This window comes from Cricetulus griseus, chromosome 7 (assembly GCF_003668045.3).
Source record: "Cricetulus griseus strain 17A/GY chromosome 7, alternate assembly CriGri-PICRH-1.0, whole genome shotgun sequence".
Taxonomy (NCBI): Eukaryota; Metazoa; Chordata; class Mammalia; order Rodentia; family Cricetidae; genus Cricetulus; species Cricetulus griseus.
Genome location: NC_048600.1, coordinates 2,537,159 through 2,564,116, shown reverse-complemented (window position 1 = coordinate 2,564,116; position 26,958 = coordinate 2,537,159). Strand labels below are relative to the sequence as shown.

The 26,958-nt window shown below is 39.3% G+C and overlaps 1 protein-coding gene across 6 annotated transcripts in view; it reads left to right on the top strand.

The window, feature by feature from the left end:
• Evi5 (ecotropic viral integration site 5) overlaps positions 1 to 26,958 on the top strand; it is a 130,929-nt gene that overhangs the window by 87,539 nt on the left and 16,432 nt on the right. For all 6 annotated transcript variants that reach the window (XM_035447450.1, XM_027425922.2, XM_027425919.2 and 3 more), the window contains one exon: positions 19,965 to 20,060. In XM_035447450.1, the coding sequence (XP_035303341.1) occupies positions 19,965 to 20,060 (96 nt within the window). The remainder of the gene's footprint in view (positions 1 to 19,964; positions 20,061 to 26,958) is intronic.

Below are 26,958 nucleotides of genomic sequence, written 5' to 3'. Positions count from 1 at the left end.
CCAGCAACTCATGCTTGTTACTAGCTAGCTCTTACATTTTAAATTAATCGGTGTCTTCTTATCTATCTGCCACGTGGCTGATGGCTTATTACTTCATTGTCTACACATCCTGCATCCTCTGTGCCTGTTGGTGTCTCCTCTGACTCTGCCCTTCTTCATCTCAGCATCCTTAGTTGGGTTGTCCCGCCTATACTTCCTGCTTTGGTACCTGCTAGGCAGGCCTTTATTAACTAATGAGAGTCATACATATTCACAGTGTACTAACCAGTGAGAGCCATACATATTCACAGTGTACTAACCAGTGAGAGCCATACAAAATCAGTGTACTAACCAGTGAGAGTCATACATATTCACAGTGTACTAACCAGTGAGAGTCATACATATTCACAGTGTACTAACCAGTGCGAGCCATACATATTCACAGTGTACTAACCAATGAGAGCCATACTTATTCCTCGCATTTCTGTTTTTTTGTATCTTTAGTCTTGATGCGTGGACCGTTGGTTAGCACATTTTCAGCCTGGAATAACTTCAGGTACTTCTTTTTTACCATCTATAATGCATGCCAAAGATGCATGTGTAAGGTATTCATGTTTTCCGTTTCAGTAGCTAACATTATTTTACACCTTAAGTTACTTCCCTGAGATGTTTTGTCTGCCGTGGGGACTGGTACTACAAACCTCTTTTTGGACCTCTCCTGGCATTTCTGTTTTTTCCCTGCCCATCCTTGGTCCTTCTACTGACTGTCTTGTCTGAAGTAGAGTTCTCTCATCCAGTCTCCTTTTCCACCCTTCACTGTAGGTAACTCTCCAGCAGTTACCAGAGCTGCCTTCCTAAAATAAAAGTATCTGTTGGTGGCCTCACCTGCCAATCACATCAACTCCTCAGCATGAGACCCCTGTCTTTGTATTATTCCCCACACTCATGTCTCCACCTTTCTCTCTTATCATTATGTCCACCCCCACATACAGCCCTGCCTAGTATACTCCAGAGCGCTGTTCTAGGGCTTCCGTGTTCTTTCAGATTGCTGTGCCCTTCTGCATGCTGTTGTCATCTTACAGTTCTTTACATTCTACACGTTTGAGGCAATTTCCTTGTTCTTCCAGGACTGAGACCTGTGTGCCCACCCTTGATCTGACTGTTAAGTCACTCAGGAAGAATATTTTGAGTAAATGTCTCAGTGTCTCAGCATTTATTTACTGTAGATTAAGACCCACAGATACTAATTTAATGTATTTATTTACTGTAGATTAAGATCCACAGATAGGGGCCGGGCAGTGCTGGCTCACGCCTTTAATCCCAGCACTCAGGAGGCAGAGGCAGGTGGATCTCTGTGAGTTCCAGACCAGCCTGATCTACAAGAGCGAGTTCCAGGACAGCCTCCAAAGCCACAGAGAAACCCTGTCTCAAAAACAAAACAAAACAAAAAAGATCCACAGATAGGCAGCAATTTCAGCACTCTCAAGAGAAGCATGAAAATTAAAAGTTCAAGGCCAGCATGAGCTATTATATAGAGATACATCTTAAAGGGTCAAAAAACCTCTTAAATTATTTTCATTTAAATCTGAAACTCCTTTTTCAGTTATATTATACTTTAGATCATTCACAGTTGTGGAAATATACCAAATCAATTTTAAGTTCCACTAGGGGGGACTAAGACTCTGTATTTTGTATTTCTCCATCAGTTAATGTTTCCAATTGATGTTATGTAGCCTTGGCTAACCTGAAACTCACAGAGATCTCTTGCCTCTGGTTCAAGAGTGCTGTGATTAAAGGTGTGCAACACCAGGCTTGGCATTTGTTAATTTCTCACAAACTAAATTCTCTCAAATTCTCCATGTAATAAACCATATTGCTATATAACATACTTTTAATTTTTGGATTATATAATACATAATCTGTTATTCTTATAATTAAAGCCTGCTTTTTTATATAATTACTAAAACTATACTTTTGTAAATATACTTAGAGGAAATAGAGGAAGAAATACTTTATAAATTCTGTGACATTCTATAAAGACTTTAGCATATATGTGTATATATATGCATATATATGTGCGTATATACACATGTGTATACACACATACACAAACACCCACACACCTATGAGGCTACATTTATTGAATTTATTTTCAAAGATTCTTCAGCTACTTTGGGGCTTTTGAGTCCACCTGCATGTTATTTAACATCATGACATGAGTAATTGTTTATTATTGTTTATAATACTGCTCCTACTTGTGAAGGAACTGCTTTAGTTGAGAGTCTTACATTGAACTTAAACCTTTTCCTGGAACTGTTTTATTGCTTGTTTTTCAATATAAGGTTTTTCTATGTAGCCCTGCCTACTCTGGAATTTACACTATAGACCAGGCTGGCCTCAAACTAAGAGATCCACCTGCCTCTGCCTTCCAAGTGCTAGGATTAAAGGCGCCAACCCCAGCTGCTGGAACTGTTTTTAAAATGTATTATTACCTACATTTCTTGTTCTTAAACTGAATGATAGTTATTTACTGGTGAGTCTAGTCACTATTCTGCTACAGTATTGATTTGGGAACAATATATTTTCTGTCTATAAAAGTCAGATGTTGAATTCCAAAATGGCATCAGGTTTAAGAAGTTAGTATATCATGTGTGTCACTTTAATCTTGGGCGGTATCTCACTTCAAGTCTCTTGTTACTTTCTCAGATAAAGCTCTTTTATTCATTTGGTTTTTAGTGCCAAGGGTTCACTCCAGCACCATGCACATTCTATGCGGTCAGTCTATCATGAAGTTACAGTGGTCTAAGCTCTGAGTTTTCCATTATGGCTTCCAACTTGTGATACTCACACGTTAGCCTCCCAAGCAGCTGGGCTGGCAGGTGTGCAGCACCAAGTCTGGGCCCAACCTTTTATCTTAATAACAGATTCTGTGCATGAGTATTTTGCTTGTATGTACAGATGATGCCCTGGGACTAGAGTTACAGGAGGGAGGCTGAGACCCACTGAGTTCTAGAAACTGAGCAAAGCAGGGTCTGCAGAACAGTAAGTGCTGCTTTGAACTGCTGAGTCATCTTTCCAGTGCTCAGCACTCCTATGGATTACTGTGCTTAGTTTTAAGTTACATTTATTCTTACTGGATACAGAAAACCACAGTTGAGCTATGTTTATGGAGTACTGTGTGAAGCTTCCCTATGTGTCTGCTTTGTATGTTGTTAAGTCAGGTTAAACACATCTATTTTTCTCAGACATTTGTTGGTTCATTTTGAGATAGGCTCTCACAAACCCCAGATCATAATTAGAGCTAAGCATCCACTGTTGGCATTATAGGCCAACTTCCCTTTCTTTATGGTGAAAATTTTCAATGCCGTTCCTCTAGGGTTTGAAAGCACACAAATCTCCAGCCTATAGCATGCTAGGCAGGTATTCTGCCACTGTTACATCCTCAACGCTCCTCACTTTGGTTTGGGCCTCAAATTTATTAGAGAATGACCTTTAAAGTCCTGATTCTCCTCTATCTTCCAAGGGCTGGGGTTATAGGCATTTGCCATCGTGCCAGGCAGCCCAATCCTTGGTAGTTTTTTTTTTTTTCTTTTCTATTTATTTGAGTCTCTGTCTCTATTTTCTGTTTGAGTCTCTCTTTCTCTCTCTCTCCCCCTCCCCTCCCTCCCTCCCTTCCCTCCCTCCCTCCCTCCTCCCTCCCTCCCTCCCTCCCTCCGTGTGTGTGTGTGTGTGTGTGTGTGTGTGTGTGTGTGTGTGCGCGCGCGCTCAAGTGCCAGTGACAGCGCCAGCAGACCAGAGGATGGTGTTGGATCCCACAAGTTAATTTGTGTAAAGTCTAAAGCTTAGTTTCAGTGTTTTGTTTCTGGATTTGTTGTACTTGGAAATATATTTCATATTGGCAGCTTTAATTGCCAATTTAATTGGCAGCCAGCGCACCAATAACAAAAGTAGTAGTAGTAGTCGCTGGTTCTGCTGGGCACAGAACATGTCCAGTAGTGTTCTCATCTCCGTTTAATCTTCATAGCAACCATATAAGACAGGAATTGCTAATATCATTATAGTTGAAGAATCTCAACATATAGAAGATTTTAAAGTAAATTGGGAACCCACATTTAGTTCTTTTAAATTAAAACAAATTTTTATTATTAGAACATACTGTTAGGGCAGTTTAAAATGTTTTTTCATAGTACATTGACTGTCTCCTGTAGTAACTCCTTCAATTATAATTGTTTACTACTTAAAGTTTTTCTATTCCCTCCCCTTATCAGGACAGTTGTTCTGATTCTTGTCTTTTTTCCTCTGGTATACATAGGCTGTACTTAAACTGAGTATCCCACAGCCTTTTGGGTCTTTCTTCCTGTGTCACTCAGTGTTTCTCCTCTAATCTCTGACATTCCAGTCATCGGCGTGTTAAGCTTGATGCTGTGAGTGTAACAGTTTATCTTGAAATACCATTTTTGATCTTAAATGTTGATCCCATTTAAAAGTGGTACATGTAAATAACAGGTTAAATTATGAATTTAAGTGGGGTGTTGACTTCAGTTCAGCCAAGATTTATGCAATGCTTATGATGTGCCTGTCAGTATTCAGATCACTACCTGAATTAGCAAACAGGATACAAAATTTTCTCCTCCTTTAGCTTAATGCTGACAAAAAACTTAGGTGAATAAAAAGAGTGAATAACACACTATGCAGTTTAGAAGATGATGAATGCCACGATGAAAAGAAGATATTGAGAATATGATCAAGTGAGGTTCACTAGAAGGGACATTAAATAAGGATTTAAAGTAAGGCATTGAGCTGGGTGTTGGTGGCACACGCCTTTAATTCCAGCACACGGAAGGCAGAGGCAGGTGGATCTCTGTGAGTTTGAGACCAGCCTGGTCTACAAGAGCTAGTTCCAGAACAGCCTCCAAAGCCACAGAGAAATCCTGTCTTGAAAAAACCATAAGTAAATAAAATAAATAAACAAATAAATAAATAAATAATAAAGTAAGGCATGCAGGGCTCAAGAACTCAGTGCTAAAGAGCACTTGGTGCTTTTCCAGAGGAACCAAGTCTGGTTTCTTGACACTTCTGACATTCATGGGCACCTACACACACCACACACACACACACACACACACACACACACACACACCACTCACATACACACACACTCTTAAATATAATAAGAAACAAAGTAAGACAGATAGGTTTGGTCAAGGAATTCACTGCTAAGGTATGTCCTGAGTCCATAAGTCTCTGGGTGAAGTGTAGGACAGGGAGAAAGAGGAAGTCTGAGAAACAAATAGGACCTGTTCCATGGAACCTAAGAACTTTGGCTTTTCTCTGAGTAATGTAGAAAGTCAATAAAGGATTTGAGTGTATGAGGGATCAGCCAGATAACATTTAGCCTAATAAAATGCTTAACCCAAACCTCATTCAGAATTATCTTGTAAGTATGCGTGGTCTTTAAATTGGTAGGAAATGGTCAGAACCCAGTGTTCCTCTCATTACTGGAGTCTTTACCACTCTGCTGATCCAAATGTTGTCTGAGCTGTGTTTCTACATTGACACTACGCAGAACTATCTACTTCTCAAGTAGTGGGACAAAGCATAGAAAAGTTCATTTTAGTTCAGTTAGTTGAGGAAAATAGATCATTAAAAAAATAAGCATGTTGGTATACCCCAAAACACGTTAAAAATAGTATACTAAGTAAGCCTTTAAGTTTGTATTGCTTTGTTACCGATAATGGAAAGTATTCATTTAAAACAGGATGATTCTACTCAGATCCACCCTAGGTCCTTTTCCTGGTACTTCGTAGCATTTACCCTCTTTTGCTAGTTTGCCCAGCAGATAACCTCTAGGGATGCCTCAGATGGGCAATACCCCAACCACTGATGGCTTAGAAAACGCCCACTCAGAATTCTGTTCTGACAGTGAGTGTGGGATCTGGGTTTAAATCAGTGTGCCTAGAGCAGTGTGCACTTTTGACAGAGATGGAAAGGAAGTGATAAGGTCTTTACTATCACCTTTAAAATATTAATGCTTTTAATTGTGTGTGATTACAGTGATGTTACTGAACCATGGAATTCACCATAAAGCTTTGTAATTGATTTGTTATTTATAGCTTCCTAAATTAATGACTGCACTGCAAGTGATAATTTAAATGCTGTGCCTTAGCTCTGTTCGCTAAGATTCCATCTGACCCTCAAAGTATTGTTTCCATTTTGAACAACTTAATGAAATAATAAAATATTTGTCTTTCATAACTTTTTTTTACTTTGGGCATTTTAAAACTTGGAAGTAGCTTGTTTGTAACTGTACCACAGCAAAGACAGCTAGGTATAGGGACTGTTCCTCTTTGCTATCTAGTTACTAGGGTTTGCATATGACACAGGCTCCTCTTCCTGCAGACGGATTCCATTATGTACATTCTGCAGACATTTGACTAGTATAGCTCAAAACCATGAAAACCACTCAAAATCTGAGAAATTGTCACAGCCAAAGGAGCCTAGGGACATAACTAAATATATTACAGTGTCAGGTAGACCCAGAAACAGGAGGAAGAAGGTCTGAGTACACCATGGATTTAATTCATAGTTGCTCATCATACTGGTTTGTGAATCTTAACAAACGTAACTAATGAATGTAAGATGGTAAAGGGAAAGAGGCTGCTTGGTGTATGGAGCTGTCTTCTCAATTTCCCTTTAAATCTAAGACTATTCCACACAATGTCTGATGTAAATTATGTGGTTTCATACTTTTTAGGAACTTAGAATTATGTAGAATTTTAAATATCTAACAAAATTAGTTCATTGCCAGTTAAAGTACAATTTATAAGAAACATTTTTGTATATAAGAAGCTTTTCGTATATGAAGGCTGATCTTTTCATGTGTACATTTGCCCGATATTGTCAGAAATATCACTCTAAAATACTCATGTTTCTCTTTGTAAGTCAAACTTAGCATTGAAAAAAATGCCAAAAAAAAAATCAGTCTAATTTTTCTTCCTTGTATACTCTTTAGAACATTATTCTCTCTCTCTCTCTATCTCTGTGTCTCTCTCTTTCTCTCTCTCTATATATACATATATATGCATATATATATACATATATATATGTATATATATATATCAGAACATATATTTGCATTTTGTAGGTATCTAAATGTATTTTCATTTTATTCTGGTTACCAAAAAGACTGTTCAGAGTTTGTGTCTGTGACTTTAAATTACAGGAAACTGTTTTGAAGATTCATCAGTTGTGCATGAGATTAGTGTGATTTGTTTTTAGATGTTTCAAATGAGTCACCTCGAAGTCATGGAGAGGGTACCGCTTACCACATTTACTGTTCTGATTAATTTTTTCTTGAGGCTGAGCTATAAATCAGTAATAACTTATTAAAGTTTAGTGGTTATTCTTGATGTTTCAGTATTACTCCATTCATTAGATGGGGTGCTACTTGTCAACTGTCTTATAGTTAGTTCATGTGCAGCTACAGTGCATGAGACCTTTGATTTTAGTAGATGAATTGAAAATAACAAATTAGAACTTAAGCATTCCAACCATGCTGTAAGCAATGCTGTGGCCTCTCTGACTGTTTAACCTAGTGTCATAATGTAGCCATTAAAATGTTATTTAAAATAGTAAAGAGATGGCTTTTGAAAGTGTTCCATAGCAGAGTTTGGCTTTCACTGGAGAGAGAGCGTGGCTATCTTGGTATGCTGCAACCTCTTCTTTCATTGAGCTTTTCATCTGCAGCTGTCATATAAAATACTTTTAAAATGGAAGCTCTACACTTGCATTTGAGACTAAGTAACCTGCATTGTGTCATGACCCTGCTAATACCACAGACCTTCTGTAATACTACTCCCAGAGAAAACCCACATCCTATGTTTAACCTTAGATTTATTTTGAAATCTTTATGAAAAGAACATGGGGAGATTACTAATTGTTTCTGTTATTTCCTTTAAGGCTATGATGTCTACTTGTAAGCAGTGTTTTTCATTTTAATTAACAGAACTGAAATGTCAAGGTATATTAGGCAATTATTTCAAATTCTAAAAGTAATACATAAAATTTTAATAACTATGTTCCAGGTAAAAAATTTGATTGTATGTCAGACATTTGATGAAAACTCAGAAAGCAGAAAACCAGTGGAACTTAGGGTGACCAATGCATACAAGTAATCTAGAAACCATTGACTGGTAGACTAGTAAACCACTGCAAGTTTACACACTGATGCTTTTGTTGTTTTGTTTTTTGTTTTGTTTTGAGACAGGGTTTCTTTGTGTAACAGTCCTGACTGTCTTGAAACTCACTTTGTAGACCAGGCTGGTCTTGAACTCCCTCAGATTTGCCTGCCTCTGCCTCCCAAGTGCTGGGATTAAAGGAATGTGCCACCCCCATCTGGCTCGTTTACAAACGTTTTAAAACTTATTATTGATCACTGTTTATATTTTTCTTTCTATTTTAGATTTCTTTTGTTCTTTTTAGAAACTTCTTTTCTTATTTACTGTGCATGGGTGGGTGTTAGTGTGGGTGTGTGCACGCCACAGCATGCATCTGGACAACAGGGAACAACTTTGTAGGGTCAGTCCTTTCCTCCTGCCACACTCGAACCCAGGCTTTCCCTGCAAGCACGTTCACTTGCTGAGCCATCCTGCAAGCCTTTGGCTTTCTTTATGTGAATTCTTTTTTTTTTTTTTTAAGAGTTATTTATTTATTATGTATACAGTGTTCTGTCTGCATGTATACCTGCACACCAGAAGAGGGCACCAGATCTCATTTTGGATGGTTGTGAGCCACCATGTGGTTGCTGGGAATTGAACTCAGGACCTCTGGAGGAGCAGTCAGTGCTCTTAACCCCTGAGCCATCTCTGCAGTCCTTTTTGTGAGTTCTTAAGATAGATGCATAGATACAAAATTAGTTTTAACACAATGTTTTTTTTTTTATTTTGTGGTGTATATGAAGGCTCAGCCTCCTGTGTGCTGGGAGTACAGACATGAACCACATGCCTAGCATCCAAACCAGCCTTTTGATAAGAATTATATTTGGTTTACTCTGGTTTCTCTTTGTTTTGAAAGATGATTTTAAAACAGCATCTTATTTGGAGTCTTATTAGTGTTCAGAGTGCTGTTTCAACTGAATAGTGCACAGGTTTGCATTTAGACTCTTTTGAAATTTTAATTGAGAATTAAAAATGTAGAGGGACTGTTGCAGATAAAACAAGGCTAAAAATTGGTAAAGCACTAGTTGAAATCACAAGCTTTGGTTCGATTCTAGACAGTAATGAGGCATTTTTAGTCCTTTCAAGGAAATTGGACCAGGAACAGGTTCATTTGTATTATGGAATTACTATTAATTTAGAGATTTGTAATGTGTGTAGGCCAAGTTATACAGAATAGTTCATTATCCTCAGACAGTGTATAATTAAACATGTAGTAGTGAATAGGAACAGGTTTGAGGGTTTATGGGGATTACTGTTTAATTTAGAAATTTGTAAGTATGCAGGTCAAGTTATTCAGCACAGTTCATTATCCTCAGACAATACATAACAAAGTATGTAGTAGTAAATGTCTTAATATCTTTTATTATGTCCAGTGGGTCACAAAAATCTATGTGCATAGAGAAAGAGAAATGACAGAGACAAGTGTTCATTTCACGTAGCTGAAGGACACACAGATGGGTTGTGGTTGTCTCCACGCTCCTATTGGTTTGAAACTAAGGTGGGGGAAATTCAGGCAGATGCTCTTTGCCTCCTGGTCTTGGAACTTTTTGCTACCTGGACAAACGCATCTGGTGGATCATTTAGGAGCTAATGGGTCAAAATCCCCAAAACAAAACTTGTTGATCTGATTATGTAGAGTATTTTAAAACTGTAGATTGAAATATAGCTTTTTAAAATCAGCTATCTTCCTGTCTAAGGAAGTGCCCTTCCTGTGGCAAGATAGGGTAAGTTCTAACCAACATTGAAGCAGATAAAGAAACAAACAAAAAGGGCCTTTTAGGCATACCCATTGAAATTTATCTTAAAAATCAGTCTGGCTAAATTCCTAGACTCAAGCAAGTTTGAGGTGCCTGTCTTTTCTTTCTCTTAACCTCCCCAATATTTTTAGTTAGGTCTAAAACTACTAAGCTCACTTTTTACCAGCCACTCGTCAAAGCAGCTTGATGCTGTCTTTTAGTTTTGCTGCACTGTGATGTGCAAACTCTTGCTACCTTAAAACATTCTTTTCAACATTGCTTGATGCAACACATTTAATTTTCAATTTTGAATGGTGTGTTGGTGTGCCATAGATACAAGTGAAGGTACTTGTGACTAAAACATCCACTCTCTGCCTGACCTTACACAAAACTGCATGGGCTTGTTTTCTCACTTCTAGTGAACCGGCATGTGTTAATTTTTTCCAGTAAGCTGTCAGAATGTGATGCATCCTAGCACCTTGTGTCTCTTCCTCATCCTTCCTCTGATTAGAACTTCCTGTGCTCAGGGGATAAAATCAGTGAATGTGTGGCTGAGGTCACCAGCAAGCAATCAGGGGTTGGACATCAGTGTCACATTTTAGTACAGTAACCATCCAAACTCATCCGTGTGTTGTACTGTTTCCTACAGCAGTCCATTATGTAATAAGTTCGGCAGACAGTCCCCTCCAATATGGTCATAGACACAGATACTGAAGCTTTTGTGTGTCCAGAGAACCACTTTGTCAAGTCTTTGATTTTTATTCATCCTTTAGAATTGAATCGTTCTTAGTTTTTAGTCACAGGATTCATATGTGTGAACTTTTCTTAGATCTCAAACAGTTTTGTTTTAGTTCCTCAATATATATATATATATTGGGGGGGGGGTTCGAGAAAGGGTTTCTCTGTGTAGCTTTGTAGACCAGGCTGGCCTTGAACTCACAGAGATCCGCCTGCCTCTGCCTCCTGAGTGCTGGGATTAAAGGCGTGCGCCACCAACACCTGGCTTCTTCATTATATTTTATACTTTAAAATAATATTTTCTGAGCTGAGCGGGGGGGTAACTCCCACCTTTAATCCCAGAGCTTAGGAGGCAGAGGCAGAGGCAGGTCTATGAGTTTAAGGCTGGTCTACAGAGTGAGTTCCAGACCAGCCGGGACCACACACACACACACACACACACACAGACACACACACACACACACAGACACAGACAGACACACACACACACACACAGACACAGACACACACACACACACACACACACAGACACACACAGACACACACACACACACACAGACACACACACACACACAGACACACACACACACACAGACACACACACAGACACACACAGACACACACACACACACACACAGACACACACACACACACACACACACACACACAACACACAGACACACAGACACACACACACACACACACACACACAGACACACACACACACACACACACACACACACACACACACACACACAGACAGACACACACAGACACAGACACACACACACACAGACACACACACACACACACAGACAGACAGACACACACACAGACAGACAGACAGACAGACACACACACACACACACACACACACACACACACACACACACACACCTGTCAAAAGCTGAAGTTAGAAAGAGATTTGAGTTCAAGATTGAGCTAACCTCTGTAGAGAGGGAACAGACTAAAACTGTAAAACTGTCACAGAAACAGAGTGAAATGAAACTGGCAACAGAATTGAACGAGAATACTTGGTTACTAACAATAACTTGAGAATACTTATTTAGAGAGTATATTTTTTATTGTAGCTGAAAGGAAATCCAACCTAAATTGGCATAAGTAATGAAGATGTATTTCCCTTTATACTTGAGAAGTATAGAAGCAGAGTGCGCTCCGGGGATCTTTGATTTGGGATCCCAGTTGCTATTAACCATGGTCTCTAGGCTCTGCTTTCTTTGTTATTTTAGATGAGCTTTGTGTCTGTGCACAAATAGAGTATCCATCATCCACAGTCACAAGCATTTACAAGTGGAATGCCCCACTGTAGCATCACAAATCTGTGTTCAAAGAGGTTAGTTTTGGAGCACTTTGGGTTTCAGTTTTTTTTTTTTTTTTTAAAATCAGAGATACTTAACCTATAAATTAAGAAATTAAAACCTCTTTAATGTGTGGAGTTGGTTGCCTTTTTAAAAACACAGTTCTGAAGCTTGAGCTCAGACCTTGTGCATTCTAGGCATGCACCCAGCTCGTAAGCTGCACACCCAGCCCCCAGAACCTAGTATCAGAGTAGGTTGTCACACTCCATCTCTGTGTCTTCTTACTCTGAACATTTTTGATACAGAGTGGACATCTCTAATCTGAAAATATAAAATAAACTTTTTTGAAGATGACACCATGGAAAATTCTGCACGTGACCTCATGACAGGTCTCAATTAAATTTAGAGTATTAAATTAAAAGTATTTTTGGCATATGTGAATAGTGAGTTTATAAAGTGTATGAGTGAGGTGTGGTGGTGTATTCTGTAGCCCTAGCACTGAGGAGGCTGAGGCAGGAGATCACAAGCTCCAAGCCTGGGCCACAGATAAGTCAGGTCCAGTCGGCATCTCTTAGCTAATCCAATCTGAAAATGAAAACAAAAGTATCTGGAGACTAACCCAACCTCTCTGACATGTAAGGCAAGAGGCCCAGTCGCCAGTCACCGAGAAAGAGCCCGAAGTACAGAGATTTTAAAAATACGTAAATACATTTCATGTTGTGGCTCGAGTTTTGTGTCAGATTTTTCTCATTGTGCATTTGCAAATATTTCAAAAACTGAAATATAAAACACTTCTGGTTACAAACATTTTAGAGAAGGGATAATGTTGCTTTTCATTTTAACTTCCCAGGAAAATACAATGAAAGTAGTATTCATTTCTGGAACAAGATGTAGATTTTTATTTATTTTGTTGTAAGTGCTGGAGGATCCCAAGTCTTCTTCTCCAATGCTATTCACGTACTGTGACACTGAGCTGTTTCAAACTCCCAGTCCTCACTCCCACCCTGTGACAGTCTGTTTAGTCCTGGCTGGTCTTACACTAATGATCCTCTTGCTTCCAGCTGCCAAGTGCTAGGATGATAGTCATGGGCCACTATGCTTAGCACAAAAGGTAGATTTTAAATGCAAAGTCAACAATCCTTTGGAGGGTAGGTATTTTTTCACCACTGTAAAGGAAATACAGTGTAAACCATGGGTACTTTTTTAGCAAGTGGTGTGAGGAAAAGAGGACAAATTGTTCTGAATTAGATGGATTTCTTTCTTCTAAGTATTGTGAGAATGTACAAAATAGACAATGAAGACATTGTGTAATTACCACACATAACTTACTATCTCCATCTTGCTAATTTTTTTAACTTAGTTTCTCTGTTGCCTTATCAGATATCTGTCTATTATTCTAGCGTTCTTATTTTCTGATGCATTTCAAAGTAAGTTTTATTCCTTATTCCTGAACACTCATTATTCATGAAGTGATTGTTGACCTTTTTGTTAAAAGCTTCATACACAGACTCTTTGGCTTAAGGCTTAATTCAAATCCTGATATCGATGTTCTCGCAGTAAAGCTGATGGGCTGTGCATCCATGCCTGTTAACAAATACTACTTGTTAACTTTTGAGCTTCATTTATGATCTGACAAAAAGTGTGTGTGCAAGGTCTCCTTGGTGAATGCATGGAGTGTTGACACACTGAGCCTCTTTCTTTATCAATTAGTTTTACCTAGTGAACCAGTGAACTGGCAATCTGTTATCAGCTAGACCAAAAGAAAACCTCAAGAATGCAAGTCTCTGGCAAATTTATTAGTGTAGCTGACATTTTCCACTTGCTTATCAGAAACAAACATATGGCACTACTTGAAAGTAGGAAGCCATAAAAATACTTGGAAGAAAACTTAAACATTAGATAATTGAATGAACTGTTTTAGCAGTGATGTTAAATTAATATGTAATTCTTAGAATATATAGTTCTTTAATGTATTTTATATTGTGAATATACATTCTGCTTTTATGCTGAAAGAGGGTCTTTACTAAAAATACTTTAAACTAATATTTAAATGAAAACTTGTTTGTAAAACATTAAAAATCAAGAATTTTTTAGGTCATTTATACGTTTGTCATTAAATAGCATTTAGGGTATTTTCTGACTCTTTGTTTCCACTTTTAAAATATCAGTGATTTTTCCTTAAGTGGAATATTGAATCCAAATATCCAGGCAGCGCTCTTTGACAAGTTTGTTTGCAATACTGGTGTGCTGCTGATATGTGAGAAGTATCCTGAGGTCATATTGGGGCTGCTTAATCTTTCTTCTCCCCCTCAGGTTACCCTACATGTGTTAACATTGTTACTCATTTTCCAAGTCACATTCAGATCTAAACATTACCCACTATATACATTAGACTAAATTGAATATAGTGTTTTTTTCTTGGAAATTCCTTTTGCCCAGTAAGTATAAGTTCTCAAGGGACATGTGTGTTTAGTTTGGTGATTGCCTGTTTGGTTTTGTGGTACTGAGAATTGAACCTAGGTCCTCAAACACACTACCAATGGGCTTCATCTTCAGCCTTTGTCTTTTTGTTCATTTGTTTGGGAGTTTTGTTGGTTTTGGGGGCTGTTCATGTATATATTTTGGTTGGCTCTTGTTTTTCATGAAAATCCTTCCATCTTTTTCATTTAAATTTTTGTTCTAGATTTATGAGTGTTTGCCTCCTTGTATATATGTAGTGTACACGAGTGTGAGTGTTAGAGCTCTGGGACTGCAAAGGTGTCCTGACTTATCAGGAAGCCAGACCACCTAGGACAACTCTGGAGGCTGAAGCCACAACAGGACAGCTCGGCCCTGCAGAGAAACTATCTTCCCTCCTGCAAAATCAACTGTTCTAGCAAATTTATTTTTAGGTAAACCCTGATACCCACCTTAGATGGAATCTTTTTGGACTCAGTTGTTTTAAACAGACCTGTCTTGCCAGAATGGTTTCTCCATTGCAAGCGTCCCCATAGACGAGAATGGCTATAAATGACGGTTAATGCTGATTCTACAGCCTTTCAGACCTAAGGTCCCTCTGTGTTTCTCACCTTCTCCCTCACACTCTGAGAGCTTATCTTGGGCTAATCATCCTATTTGTGTTGAATTTTACATCAGCTCACATCTTCCTAGTAAGGGAGTTCACTTCTTATTTAATCAAGATTGTAAGCATGATAGGATATGAAAATTAGACACATACACCAAAGGATTGCTGAAGATGCCTGATGAGTGACTGTTATCAAGTTGGTCTCCTGTGGATGAACAGTGGCTTCCTCCAGTGTTGCTACCATTTAGGATGCTGGACTTGGGAGACTACTTCTGTAAGAGCAGTGGTGTCACTGGCTTCATCTCAGTGAGCACTGTCCCCTCCTTAGGGCCTCTTCTCCAGTGCACTCTTCCTTCCTGCTTGCTTGCTTGCTCGATCCCCTTTGCTCCACTTTTCCCTTCTTTGAGGAGGTATCAGTTTAAGGTAGAGTTAGTGTGGAGCCAAGGACGACCTTAGGGTAAGGTCTCCAGGTGACACACTGAAGTTTAGTGGTGAATTTACAAATCACTTTTCTTTTCCTAATTTGTTTTTGTTCTGTATTTGAAATATTTAAAAAATGCAATGAACTTAAAATTTATATCAAATACCAATATTTAAAAATATTGAATAGCACGATCTATATGAAATATTAAATAACTTTAGTAAGTATAGAGTCTGATCTATGTTTTAAATTTTTATTTTTACATGAATTTGTAGTTATGAATGTGAAAATATTCTAATGTTCTATGCATACAAGGATACATTTTGAAGGCTGCAAGCAAATGCTTAGCTATATTCTTTAGAATTTTGAATTATGTATAAATTGTTCATTTCAACTGTTCATTTAATTCTGAGCAATGGGAAATATGTAAAAATAAAACAGGTTAAAAACAAACTTTAGGAGCTAGAGAGTTGGTCCAGTGGTTAAGAACACATACATACATCTCTTGCAGAAGACCTGAGTTGTGTTCTCAGCATCCAGGTGGTGGCTTACAACCACCTGTAACTCCAGCTCCAGGGGATGCAACGCCCTCTTTGGGACTTGGTGGGCACTTGTACTCATGTATATATATTCACACAGACATGTACATGTAAACATGAATTGTAAATAATAAATTTTCTTATGCATAAAATGTGGGATATCAAAAATGAGATGCCGCTCTAAATTATAAGACTGAGGAACAGAATCATTGGCTTGAATGGTATATACAAAGGGTTGTAGCATTTTTTCGAGTTCCTTTATGTAATGTGAGGCTTTTTTTTTGTCTCAGCTAGGCCCCACTGACACTTCAGCCCCAAATGAACACATGGACGCTGTTAGTTATAAAACTGTTGACCAATGACTGGGACTTCTTATTGGCTAGCTCTGCCTTAATTATTAACCCATCTCTATTAATCTAAGTATTTCCATGTGATCTTATCTTACTGGAGAAAGGTCCGGACCTGTTAATCCTCTGGCATCCTACATGGGGACTGATCAGTGTCTCCACAGAGAACAGAGTGATTTCCTGTTTGTTCCTGCTTATATCCTGATTTTGCCCAGCTTCGTCACTTCCTGTCTGGCCAATCAGTGTTTTATAAGTGTTTATCAGTGTCTGGCCAATAAGAAAAACATATATACAGAAGAGCATCCCCTGTCACCTTTGTATTGCATTTCCCAGTAAAGTTAGCAGAAATTGAAATAGATATGTAAGGAAAGATGGGAACCTGTGAACAAATCCAGAGCACATTCTGCTTGGAGCTTTGTATAAATCTCCTACCTGTTTGCATCATCATCTCTCATGTTCTGAATTCTGTAAAATCACAACCAAAAATGAGTCAGATGTCTCTAACTCCTGTATAACCACTTTACTTTGTTTTAACTTTTGTAGAACTAAATCGGGCTTAGTGGCAGTCGCCTTCAATCCCCACGCTCAGGAGGCAGAGACAGGCTGATTTCTGAGTTCGAGAACAGCCTGTCTATAGAGGGAATTCCAGGACAGCAAGAACTCTGCATAGAGAGACCCTGTCTCAAAGAAAAAAAGGAAGGGAGGGAGGGAGGGAGAGAGAGAGCGAGAGAGAGAGAGAGAGAGAGAGAGAGAGAGAGAGAGAGAGAATATAGAAGTAACAAACAAAGTTGTTGTATTGTTTACTTACTTGCAAAGAACGAGAACAATTTTTGGCTTAAGTGCTGTCTGTCTCCACCCGAGTGCCACAGGAGACTTAAGCCATTCAGAAAACTATCTGAATGAGTTCTTGACAGGGTGGTACCTAGTTAGTACCAGCCCAGGTGCCATAAGCATTATTAAACCTTTACACAATTATGCTATAGTTGTTGGAGCTTAATTCCCGTAGAGAACCTCACATGAGAAGGGCTCATGTATGCTCAATGTATTAATTATTATTTTTGCTGAAAAGTGCCAGAAATGAGGAGGCTTTATTGGTTCACTTAAATGGAAAAAGAGGGAAGACTTAAGAAATGATTTTGCTGGAATTCTGACTTAGTGTTTCTGCTGTTCTGAGCCATCAGCTCAAACTGAGATTTCCAAGTTGTAAGTGAATGTGAGTTACTTTGAATCTGAGTATGAGTTGTATGAGTATGAGTTCTCAGTGTAGGGAGAAACCCTGATTACAGGTACCGCTGACTAGGCCAAAGCGGGCGTGGTCAGTGCCTGGTCAGCATCAGGGATTCTCCCTACAGATCAGTCTAGCGGGTCATCTTCCACTGCAGGGTTTTCTCTTCTTTCTTTTTCCTTGGTTTTTCAAGCCAGGGTTTCTCTGTATAGCTTTGGAGCCTTTCCTGGAACTCGTAGAAACCCACCTGCCTCCCAAAGTTGCCAAAAGAAAACAGAACAAAAAGTCAGTGTATAGGAATAATTTGATAAAAGGATTTGAAGAAAAGACCAGGTTCGGTTAACGTGATCATAGCCACAAAGACAGTTCTCACTGAGGGAGCAGGATGGGGGACTGGGTTTCTGACTGTAGGGTAGCTGCTCATTGTTGTTGTTTGAACAGTTACAGTTATTTCTACCTTCTGCCATCAGTATTTGAGGAAAGTATATAATCATAGAGTGGAAGGTGGGCTTGTATACACTTTGAGGTCTGAAGAGAGGAGTCTAAGGTCTTATCATCTTGTGATTTTGAAAGATTGCAGAAGGGATTGCTATACTGGAAAGTGTTTTTCCATGTGACTCTCTATTCTGAAGGCCTAAGACAGTTTTAAACCTGACTTTAAAAGCCTGTAAATACCCTAAGGCAGCTCTCAGGGGCTGGTAGAGTTCTCTAACAACATAGCATATGCCTCACTGCTATGCTGAATGTCGTTCAGCCTATACTGCTACTGTCTGTAGTGTGGCAAAACTAACCACACTTAACTACATACCAAGTATGTACAGACTGTTATAGGAAGATTATACTAAAAACTGTTAAAAATAGTTCTTTCCATTGAGGAAAACAGAATGATTAGCCCCCTTAAAAGTAACTCGGTACTCTTTTGATCTCAGGAGTGACTCAGAGCTTCTAAATACTTAAAGCATCAAGACATGGTTTCCTAATTTTAAATATTGTGGGGATACCTTAAAAACTGTTTTCACTCTTTAGGGGTCCTGTTATCTAGAAAGTTCACTTTTGTCATTTATGGTATATGAAAACTGGCCAGGCATGCTGGCTCACACCTTTTATCTTAGCCCTGGGGACACAGAGCAGGGAGAACTCTGAGTTTGAGGCCAGTCTACTTTCTATAGAAACTTTCAAGCCAGCGAGGGGATGTGTGCTGAGAAGAAAAGAAAAAGGCAGCTCTTTGTCCAGTGGCTTTAGTCTTGGAGAATGGCCCCACCTCTACTCATCAACTGCTAGGATCAGACGTACCATAAAGACTTACTCTACCCTTTTGTTTGTTTTGGTTATGTGTATGCATTTGGGTCTGTGTGGGGTATGTGCTTGCGAGTGCAGTTGACTGAAGAAACCAGAGGAGAGTGCCTGGTGTGTCAGAACCTCTGGAGCAGGCTGTTGTAAACCACCTGACATGAATGCCGGAGACTGAATTCAGGTCCTCTTTAAGAGCAGTACACACTAAGAACTGCTGAGCCATCTCTTAGTCCCAAGAGCATTTTTAAAAATCAGCTATATGTAGGATTCCCAGCACACATTCCTGACGACTCACATCCCTTTCTAGAGTTGGAGGATTTTTTGTTTGTTTGTTTCTTTGAAAGATTTCAAGTGTAACTGGGAGTTTCATCAGCTTTTGACTAGGCACTGGCTTTTATGGTTCAGGTAGAAACAACTGCATAAGAAACTAATGACATGGCTGGGCATTGGTGGTGCACGCCTTTAATCCCAGCACTCGGGAAGCAGAGGCAGGCGGATCTCTCTGAGTTCGAGGCCAGCCTGGTCTCCAGAGCGAGTGCCAGGATAGGCTCCAAAGCTACACAAAGAAACCCTGTCTCAAAAAAAAAAAACAAAACAAAACAAAACAAAAAAAAAAAAGAAATCCAAGGGTAATTTTGTCATTAGAGAACCTGTTTGATCATTAACTTCTAATTTTTTCTCTTTTTCTTTTTTTTTTTTTTTTTTTTTTTTTTTTTTTTTTTTTTGGTTTTTCGAGACAGGATTTCTCTGTATAGCTTTGGAGCCTATCCTGGCACTCGCTCTGGAGACCAGGCTGGCCTCAAACTCACAGAGATCCACCTGCCTCTGCTTCCCGAGATTAAAGGCATACGCCACCAAAGCCGGGCTTTCTAATTCTTTCTCAAGGTATGTTTTATGAAGCTTATGCTTTGTCAAGCATTCATTAGGCATTTTTTTTAGAAGCTCTCTATTTAATTCATTAAGAATTTTCAGAGAATGGATTTGATCAGAATTTAGCTAACTAAACTATTGCACTGTGGTTAAAATATTTTAGTTCATGATATAAAAGTTGCCTGGTGATTTTTCTTGTTGTATTGTCACACAACAGAAAGAAGAGGGCAAGCTCCAAGGACAACTGAACAGGTCCGACTCTAACCAGTACATTAGGGAACTGAAGGACCAGATAGCCGAGCTGACTCATGAGGTGAGTGATAAATGTTGGTCTTCACATATTTCTTCCTTCCTTCCTCTCCTGATATGACACTTTATTACCGACCCTTTCGTGCTGAATGTCATCTGTGAATTCATAGTTACAGTTGAGAGCAGCTCAGAAGATTGCCTTTTTAAGCAAAGATTTGTACATTCAAATATTAAGGTTTTGTCTTTCTTAAACCTTTAATAACTTAAAATGATCAATTCCTGGCATGTTTCTTTCTTTAATTGTGATCTGAAAACACTTGGTAGTCACCCACATCTTCAATAGTCTGCAGTTATATCAAAATTTCCTTACACCTAACTGACCAGTGCTTGCCGTTGCATGGGGGGAAGTCTTCTCCCCCTTCACGGTGCTCTTACTGAGATTGCAAAAAAGGATACTTGCCTAACATCAGTTAAACAGATTTCTTAGTATGTGAATGCTTTTTAAACTGGCACCTAGAATCTCTGATATCTAGCCAATGAAATTTCTCAGAATTTGACTAGCTCTTAGGCTAATTTAAATTATTTAAACTAATCTATTATGACTGGAGAAAATCTTTATGTCAGTGTAGCTTAGGTCAGTTTTCTGGTCTTTGCTGTTCATTTTTTCATGATAAATATTCAACAGTACAGATAAAACCATGTTTCCTATTTTGAATACTTGCAAAATAGTATTTATTCACAGTAATAAGACTAGAAAGGATAGCATAAACTTGATTTTCTTTTAAAAATGAAGAAAGGAACTCCCTGACCACTAGATGAAGCTAACCCTCAAAGGAACAAGTGTGGACATTGCCCTTTCCTGGCCTCACATCCTTCGGTTGAAGGCTGAGCGTTTGGTGAAATAACTTCCTGCAGGTAGTTAGAGTGTATTCCTAGTGAAGAGGAAAGAAAACTTAAGTTTCACGAATTCAGTTCGGTTTCCTTTGGCTCACAAGGGCCATTCCTATCAATATTACTATTATGCATGGTAATATTTGATGAGGTCAGGATCTTATGTATGCCTTTGCCTATTAGTAAGCTTTTAACAAATGACTTGTGCTTTATTTATCTCTGTCAAAATTCTGCAAATCCTCCTCTGGGAACTTCTCCTTGTGCTCAGAGTATGTTCTTAAGAAATTCTGACTGAAATAAAACAATTTCCCATGAAGTGTAAGAAAACTAATGTTGTTGGATTAAGAAAATTATATATAAATCTATTATATTTCTAAAACTAGCGTAAAAGAACCAATTAACAGGAATTAATTTTGCCTGTCACATGTGACTAAAAATGAGAATGTTTTTCTCATTAAGACAGAAAATTACTCACATGGGATTTAGCTTTGATGTATTGATTGTGGAGGCAGGATCCTGCATTATCATCTCATTTCAGATTTTCAATCATTTTGAACTCTGGAATTATTGGTGTGCTCCATTGACTGACTATGTATGCATGCGCAAGGGGTGTGTGTGTGTGTGTGTGTTAATGACTTTGAAAACAGTTTCTTGTATAAACTTGAAGAGAAAACTAATTTTCAGGTATGATGTTCTGTTAAAGAGCTAGATCCAAGTTAAATAACTACTGTAAAGACTGGGAGAGATTTCTAGGGTAGGTCTGGAGAGGTGGCTCAGGGGTTAAGAGTACTGGCTGGCTTTTCAGAGGATCTGGGCTCATTTCCTACCACCCACATGGTAGCTCACAATCATCTATAACTTCAGCCTCAGGGAATCCAAACAGTCTTCTGACTTTTGAGGGCATTGGGCATGCACATGGTGTACATACATACATACATACATACATACATACATGCATGCATGCATGATGCATGCATGCATAAACCTCATAAAATAATAAGATAAATCTAAAACAATTTAAAGAAGTCAATAGCATAAAATCTAAGCAAGTGACCAATTTAGAGAATAAAGGGTTTGGATCTAATATGGAGATTCTTTCCCGCCAGCCTGGTCCCACAGACTTCTTGCCCCAAATGAACACACAGATGCTATATTAATTACGAAACTGTTGGTTGATGGCTTAAGCTTCTTATTAGCTAGCTCTGTCTTAATTATTAACCATTTCCTATCAATCTATGAATTGCCACAAGGCTGTGACGTATCTTACCAGAGAAAAGTCCGGACCTCAACTCCTTTGACGGCTCACATGACGACTGTTAAGCATCTCCACAGAGAAGAGATCGATTTCCTGTTTCTCCCTGCTTATATTCTGATTCTGCCCAGCTACGTCACTTCCTGTCTGGCCAATCAGCCAATCAGTGTTTTATTAATTAACCAATAAAAGAAACACATATACAGAAGAACATCCGCTTAAGACTTAGATTTAGAGGGTCAAATAAATCTCTTCAAAAGACATCGCACACTGGTCACAGAGCAGCGCAAGGGAAGTTGTACATGGATTAGCACATTGAGCTGTTTTTATGGGCCAAGGAAGGGGAGACCACAGCACTTTACTGCTGTACTTGGCTCTGTATATTCCCTGGGAGGCTCAGAGTCCACCTAAAGTGGAGCTTTCTAAGTCTCCTGACTTGTGAGCATCCTGCCACTATAGCAGGAACTCATTTTTGTAACCACTTCTCTTGGAGATCACATTGTCCCAGATTTGGCAATGGGAATTCTCTCAAGCAGATTCAGTGTTGGGTCTCCCCTCCTTTCCCCCATAACCTTCATTAGTCTGTCGCTTCTGAGTTTGTGAGCATCTATGTAGTAGTTTCCACTACATGAGCATATACTGCAGTGTGTAGTACCAAAGCAGTGCTTATTAGTGCTTGTCAATAAATGGCTTAAGAGATGGCCCTAAAATTATCTGTGACAGTTGGAGTGGCAGTGTAAGGGTTAAGAAACGTAGGACACGGGGCTGGAGAGACGGCTCAGAGGTTAAGAGCACCGACTGCTCTTCCAGAGGTCCTGAGTTCAATTCCCAGCAACCACATGGTGGCTCACAACCATCCGTTATGAGATCCGGTGCCCTCTTCTGGTGTGCAGATATACATGGAAGCAGAATGTTGTATACATAATAAATAAATAAAATCTTTAAAACAAAAACCAAAAAAACAAACGTAGGACAGGCATGATGACTTATAACCCCAGTGCTTAGGAGGCTGAGGCAGCAGGATTACAGAGTAAAAGTCTAGTTCCAAAAAAAAAAAAAAAAAAAAAAGAACAGAAAAGAAAAGGGGGAAAATGAAACTAGGGCATATTACTTAAAAGGTTGGGTGTAGTGGCTCACATCTGTGAGTCTATTCTAGCATGTGAGATTGAAGCAGGATTGCCAAAAGTACCAGGCCAGCATGGGCTACAGAGTGAAATCTATCTCAAAAACAAAACACAAAACCCCACCTGGGTTATAAAAAGCAAAAGCAAACAGCAGTCAGTATTTTTATAAGAAAATATATCTTGCTGTGAACTCTGTGATGCTATAGTCTTCATAGTTTTATAACAGTTCTTAGCAGAGGATGGGCGAGGCCTTCAGCATCCCTGAGGAGACCATGCAGTTGCCTGTTCTCAGCTATTCCCTGTGATACAGTGAAACACAGACATCTGAAAGCATCTTGGCTACATGTTCACTCATGATTATAGCACCAGCATAGACTGATACTTGCATGTACAGCGTGTACACTCGCCACCATTATAGTGCCAGCATAGAGTGACACTCACAGGATGCACTTAGGACTTCACTCAGATTAGTAAGGAATACTAAAAATAACCCACAGTGTAGATGCTTCATGCCTTCTTCAGGTGCTCCAGTTCTGTACTTAATACTCATATTTTAATAATGTCTTACATTTAAAAGCTGACTATTCGTACTCTTTGTCTAACTTCTGCTTTTTCCTTTCACTATTATGCCAGTACTTCAGGCATATCCGTAGAGCAGAGAGAATGAAGTTGCTTGGTTCCCATGCAGTTTATTTGGTTCTTAACAGCAGTTAGGATTTGTGCTCAATATATATTACATACATATTTTGTTCTTGGGGGTGTTTAAGTTTTGTTTTGGTTGCAGATTTTGCATGACTTTGTTCTCCATCATGCTAGAGATGATTGGAAATCATCTGGGTTCTAGGCATATATTTGACACTGACCCTGTGACTTAGAAGGCCAGAGCATTTCATATGTCCATCCACCAAAGTGAATGTTTGAACATCTTTAGTTCTCAAGCATGACTTAGATAGTGCCTCAGTTTATGGTTGTACTAAATGGGTTTGTAATGTTCTTTACATCATGGTACAGGCACTTGGAGCTGGTAGAGAAGGAAGGTCGTGTGGCAGTGTTGCAAAGTCGCATGGGAGCATGACCTGGATCATGTCACAGGATCATGTGGGCCAGAGAGGGGACTTGCAGTAGAGGGGCACTTGTTTCAAAAGCTGGATGGCCTGTGTTTGGATCCCAACACCCATTGTCAAAATACAGGTGTGGTTGTGTATTTTGAGGGGGGTTGAGACAGGTATATTGTTAGCCTATAGCTAATCTCCAGGTTTAGTAAGAAATCCTTTCTCAAAGGAGTAATGTATGAAATGATAAAGCAAGATGGCAGACATCTTCTTCTGACCTCTCTGCCCACATGGCGTGTGTTCTCTCTGTCTCTCACACACACATACACATACACTGGCCTCTTTGCACACAGGGTATGTGCTCTCTATCTCTGTCTCTCTGTCTCTCTGTCTGTCTGTCTGTCTGTCTGTCTCTCTCTCACACACACACACATACACACACACACACACACCCTACGCCTCCAATCTAGGGCTGCCTATGCTGTATATTAACAAATAGAAAATAGCCGAGGAAAGGTGAGCAGAGAATATTTCAAATATAGAGGCATGTATATGAAAATATTTTAAGGCAAAAGATCACAAAAGAAACCAGGAAGGAGTAGAAAGAGTACAAAAGTGGGGGATAAAGCAAGAGGGCCCCTGAAGCCAGGAGAGGAACTTGACATTTAACTGAAAAGAGCCTTCACAGAGAGCAGTTGGGTAAAGGCAGACATCTCTCTCTCTTTCTTTCACCTCCGACCCCTTGAGCTAGAGTTGGCAGCCAGGGCCTTGCATGTTCTAGGCCCTGTCCACCCCTGAGCTACATCCCCAGCCCAAGCAAGGCTTCTGTAAACAAGAGGAGATCCAAAGATGCAGCTACTTCCTTGGTTATGCTTGGAGAGAATTTCAAATTCCATTCCTTTTGAGACCTTGGTCCATAGAGTGAGTTTCAGAGTCTCAGGGCCAGTTTGAATCTTAAATTTGAGTTGTTCTGTTGCTATTACCTACTAAACAATCTTAATTCTTGACACTTGGCTTTATGTTTTAAAAAAAGTTTTCAACATTTATTTTTATCTTATGTGCATTGGTGTTTTGCCTGCATATACTTCTCTATGTTGGATCCCCTGGAACTGGAGTTACAAACAGTTGTGAGCTGCCATGTTGGGTACTGGGGATTGAATCCAGGTCCTCTGGAAGAGCAGCTAGTGTGCTCTTAACCATTGAGCCATCTTTCCAGCCCCCATAAATTTTTTCAATGTTTATATATTTTTATTTTGACACTTATTTTTCATGATGCATATTCTTAGATTAAGAGGGCTGGTTTCTTGAACTTTGATTTTGGAATATGGTTAGTCATTTTTTAAATTTTATTTTCTTTTAGATCTTGAATTTATGGAGATCTGCTGCCTTTGTCCCTCTAGTACTGGAATTAAAGGCATGCACCTCCATCCTCAGCAAGTAACTTAATTTTTTGGGGGGGGGGGTTGGGAGACAGGGTTTCTCTGTGTAGCTTTGGAGCCTATCCTGGCACTCGCTCTGGAGACCAGGCTGGCCTTGAACTCAGAGAGATCTGCCTGCCTCTGCCTCCCAGAGTGCTGGGATTAAAGGCATGCGCCTTATATGCACTTTTAAAAAAGAAGTAACACATTGCTGGCTTTTTTTTTTTCCAAATTAGTAACATTAAATATCAGTTAGTGGCCCTTTGGTAATTAGTAACATTTGCTAAGTATCAGTAAGAGACCCTTTGGTAGAAGCTGAACTGCGGGCTCCAGATTTACTAAAGCACAACGTTTTCAAACTATGGCTTAGAGGCCTTCAGAGCAGTAAATCATGTGCTTTTTGTGAACAGTATCTCACAGATGCAGTTGGACCTGAGATAATCAGATTTTCTCTCCCCACAAACAGAACAGCTGGAAATGTCTGCCTGTGTACATATCACAGACTTTCTGCTGCTCTGCTGCCTGTCTGATTTAAGTTGTGGTCAGTGTGAGGAACCTGTGATGTGATAAGATAGTGTTCATGAGGTCATGTGGTTACAAGTACCCAATCTTCACCAAGCAGCCTGCAGGTCTCAGAACTAAGAGGGGTCTGAGGCTGAACCTCTGAAGGAGGGTGTTCTGTGCTCCCTGGCAAGGGGGAGGGGCGGTATACATTTAAAAATGACATTGTCAGGAGTCCTGAAGAAATGAGCACTACGAGTTATTCCTGAGTTCCTTCTTCATACTCAGTACCTTAGTCTAAAGCACTAAGCACTTAAGCATCTCCTCTCTGTTAAACGTGATAGCTGAAGGAGGCAGCCATCATTTATTTTTTGTTGAGGGAAGAACTGTGTGTAGAAGGTTTCCATTGTTGGTGATTTTTTTTTTTTATCAGTTAGAAATCTCTTTCCAAGTGGACAGTTACTTACTTTCAACCTGTTCAGTATCTCTGTTTGAATCACACATTAAAAATGATTGCCTGGTTTTATATAAATAAGTAATTTATCAAGATAGTCGTGTGTGCTCTAGTTTACCCATGTATGGTTGGTTTATCCTTCCGTGGACTTTTGGTATGTTACCAGAGTCATCACAGTCAGTCGTAGAACTCTGTGGGCACTCTAGAAAGAAACTCTGTAATCATTAGCAGTCACTCCTCATTACCTCAAACTCTTTCCCCTGCCCTTAG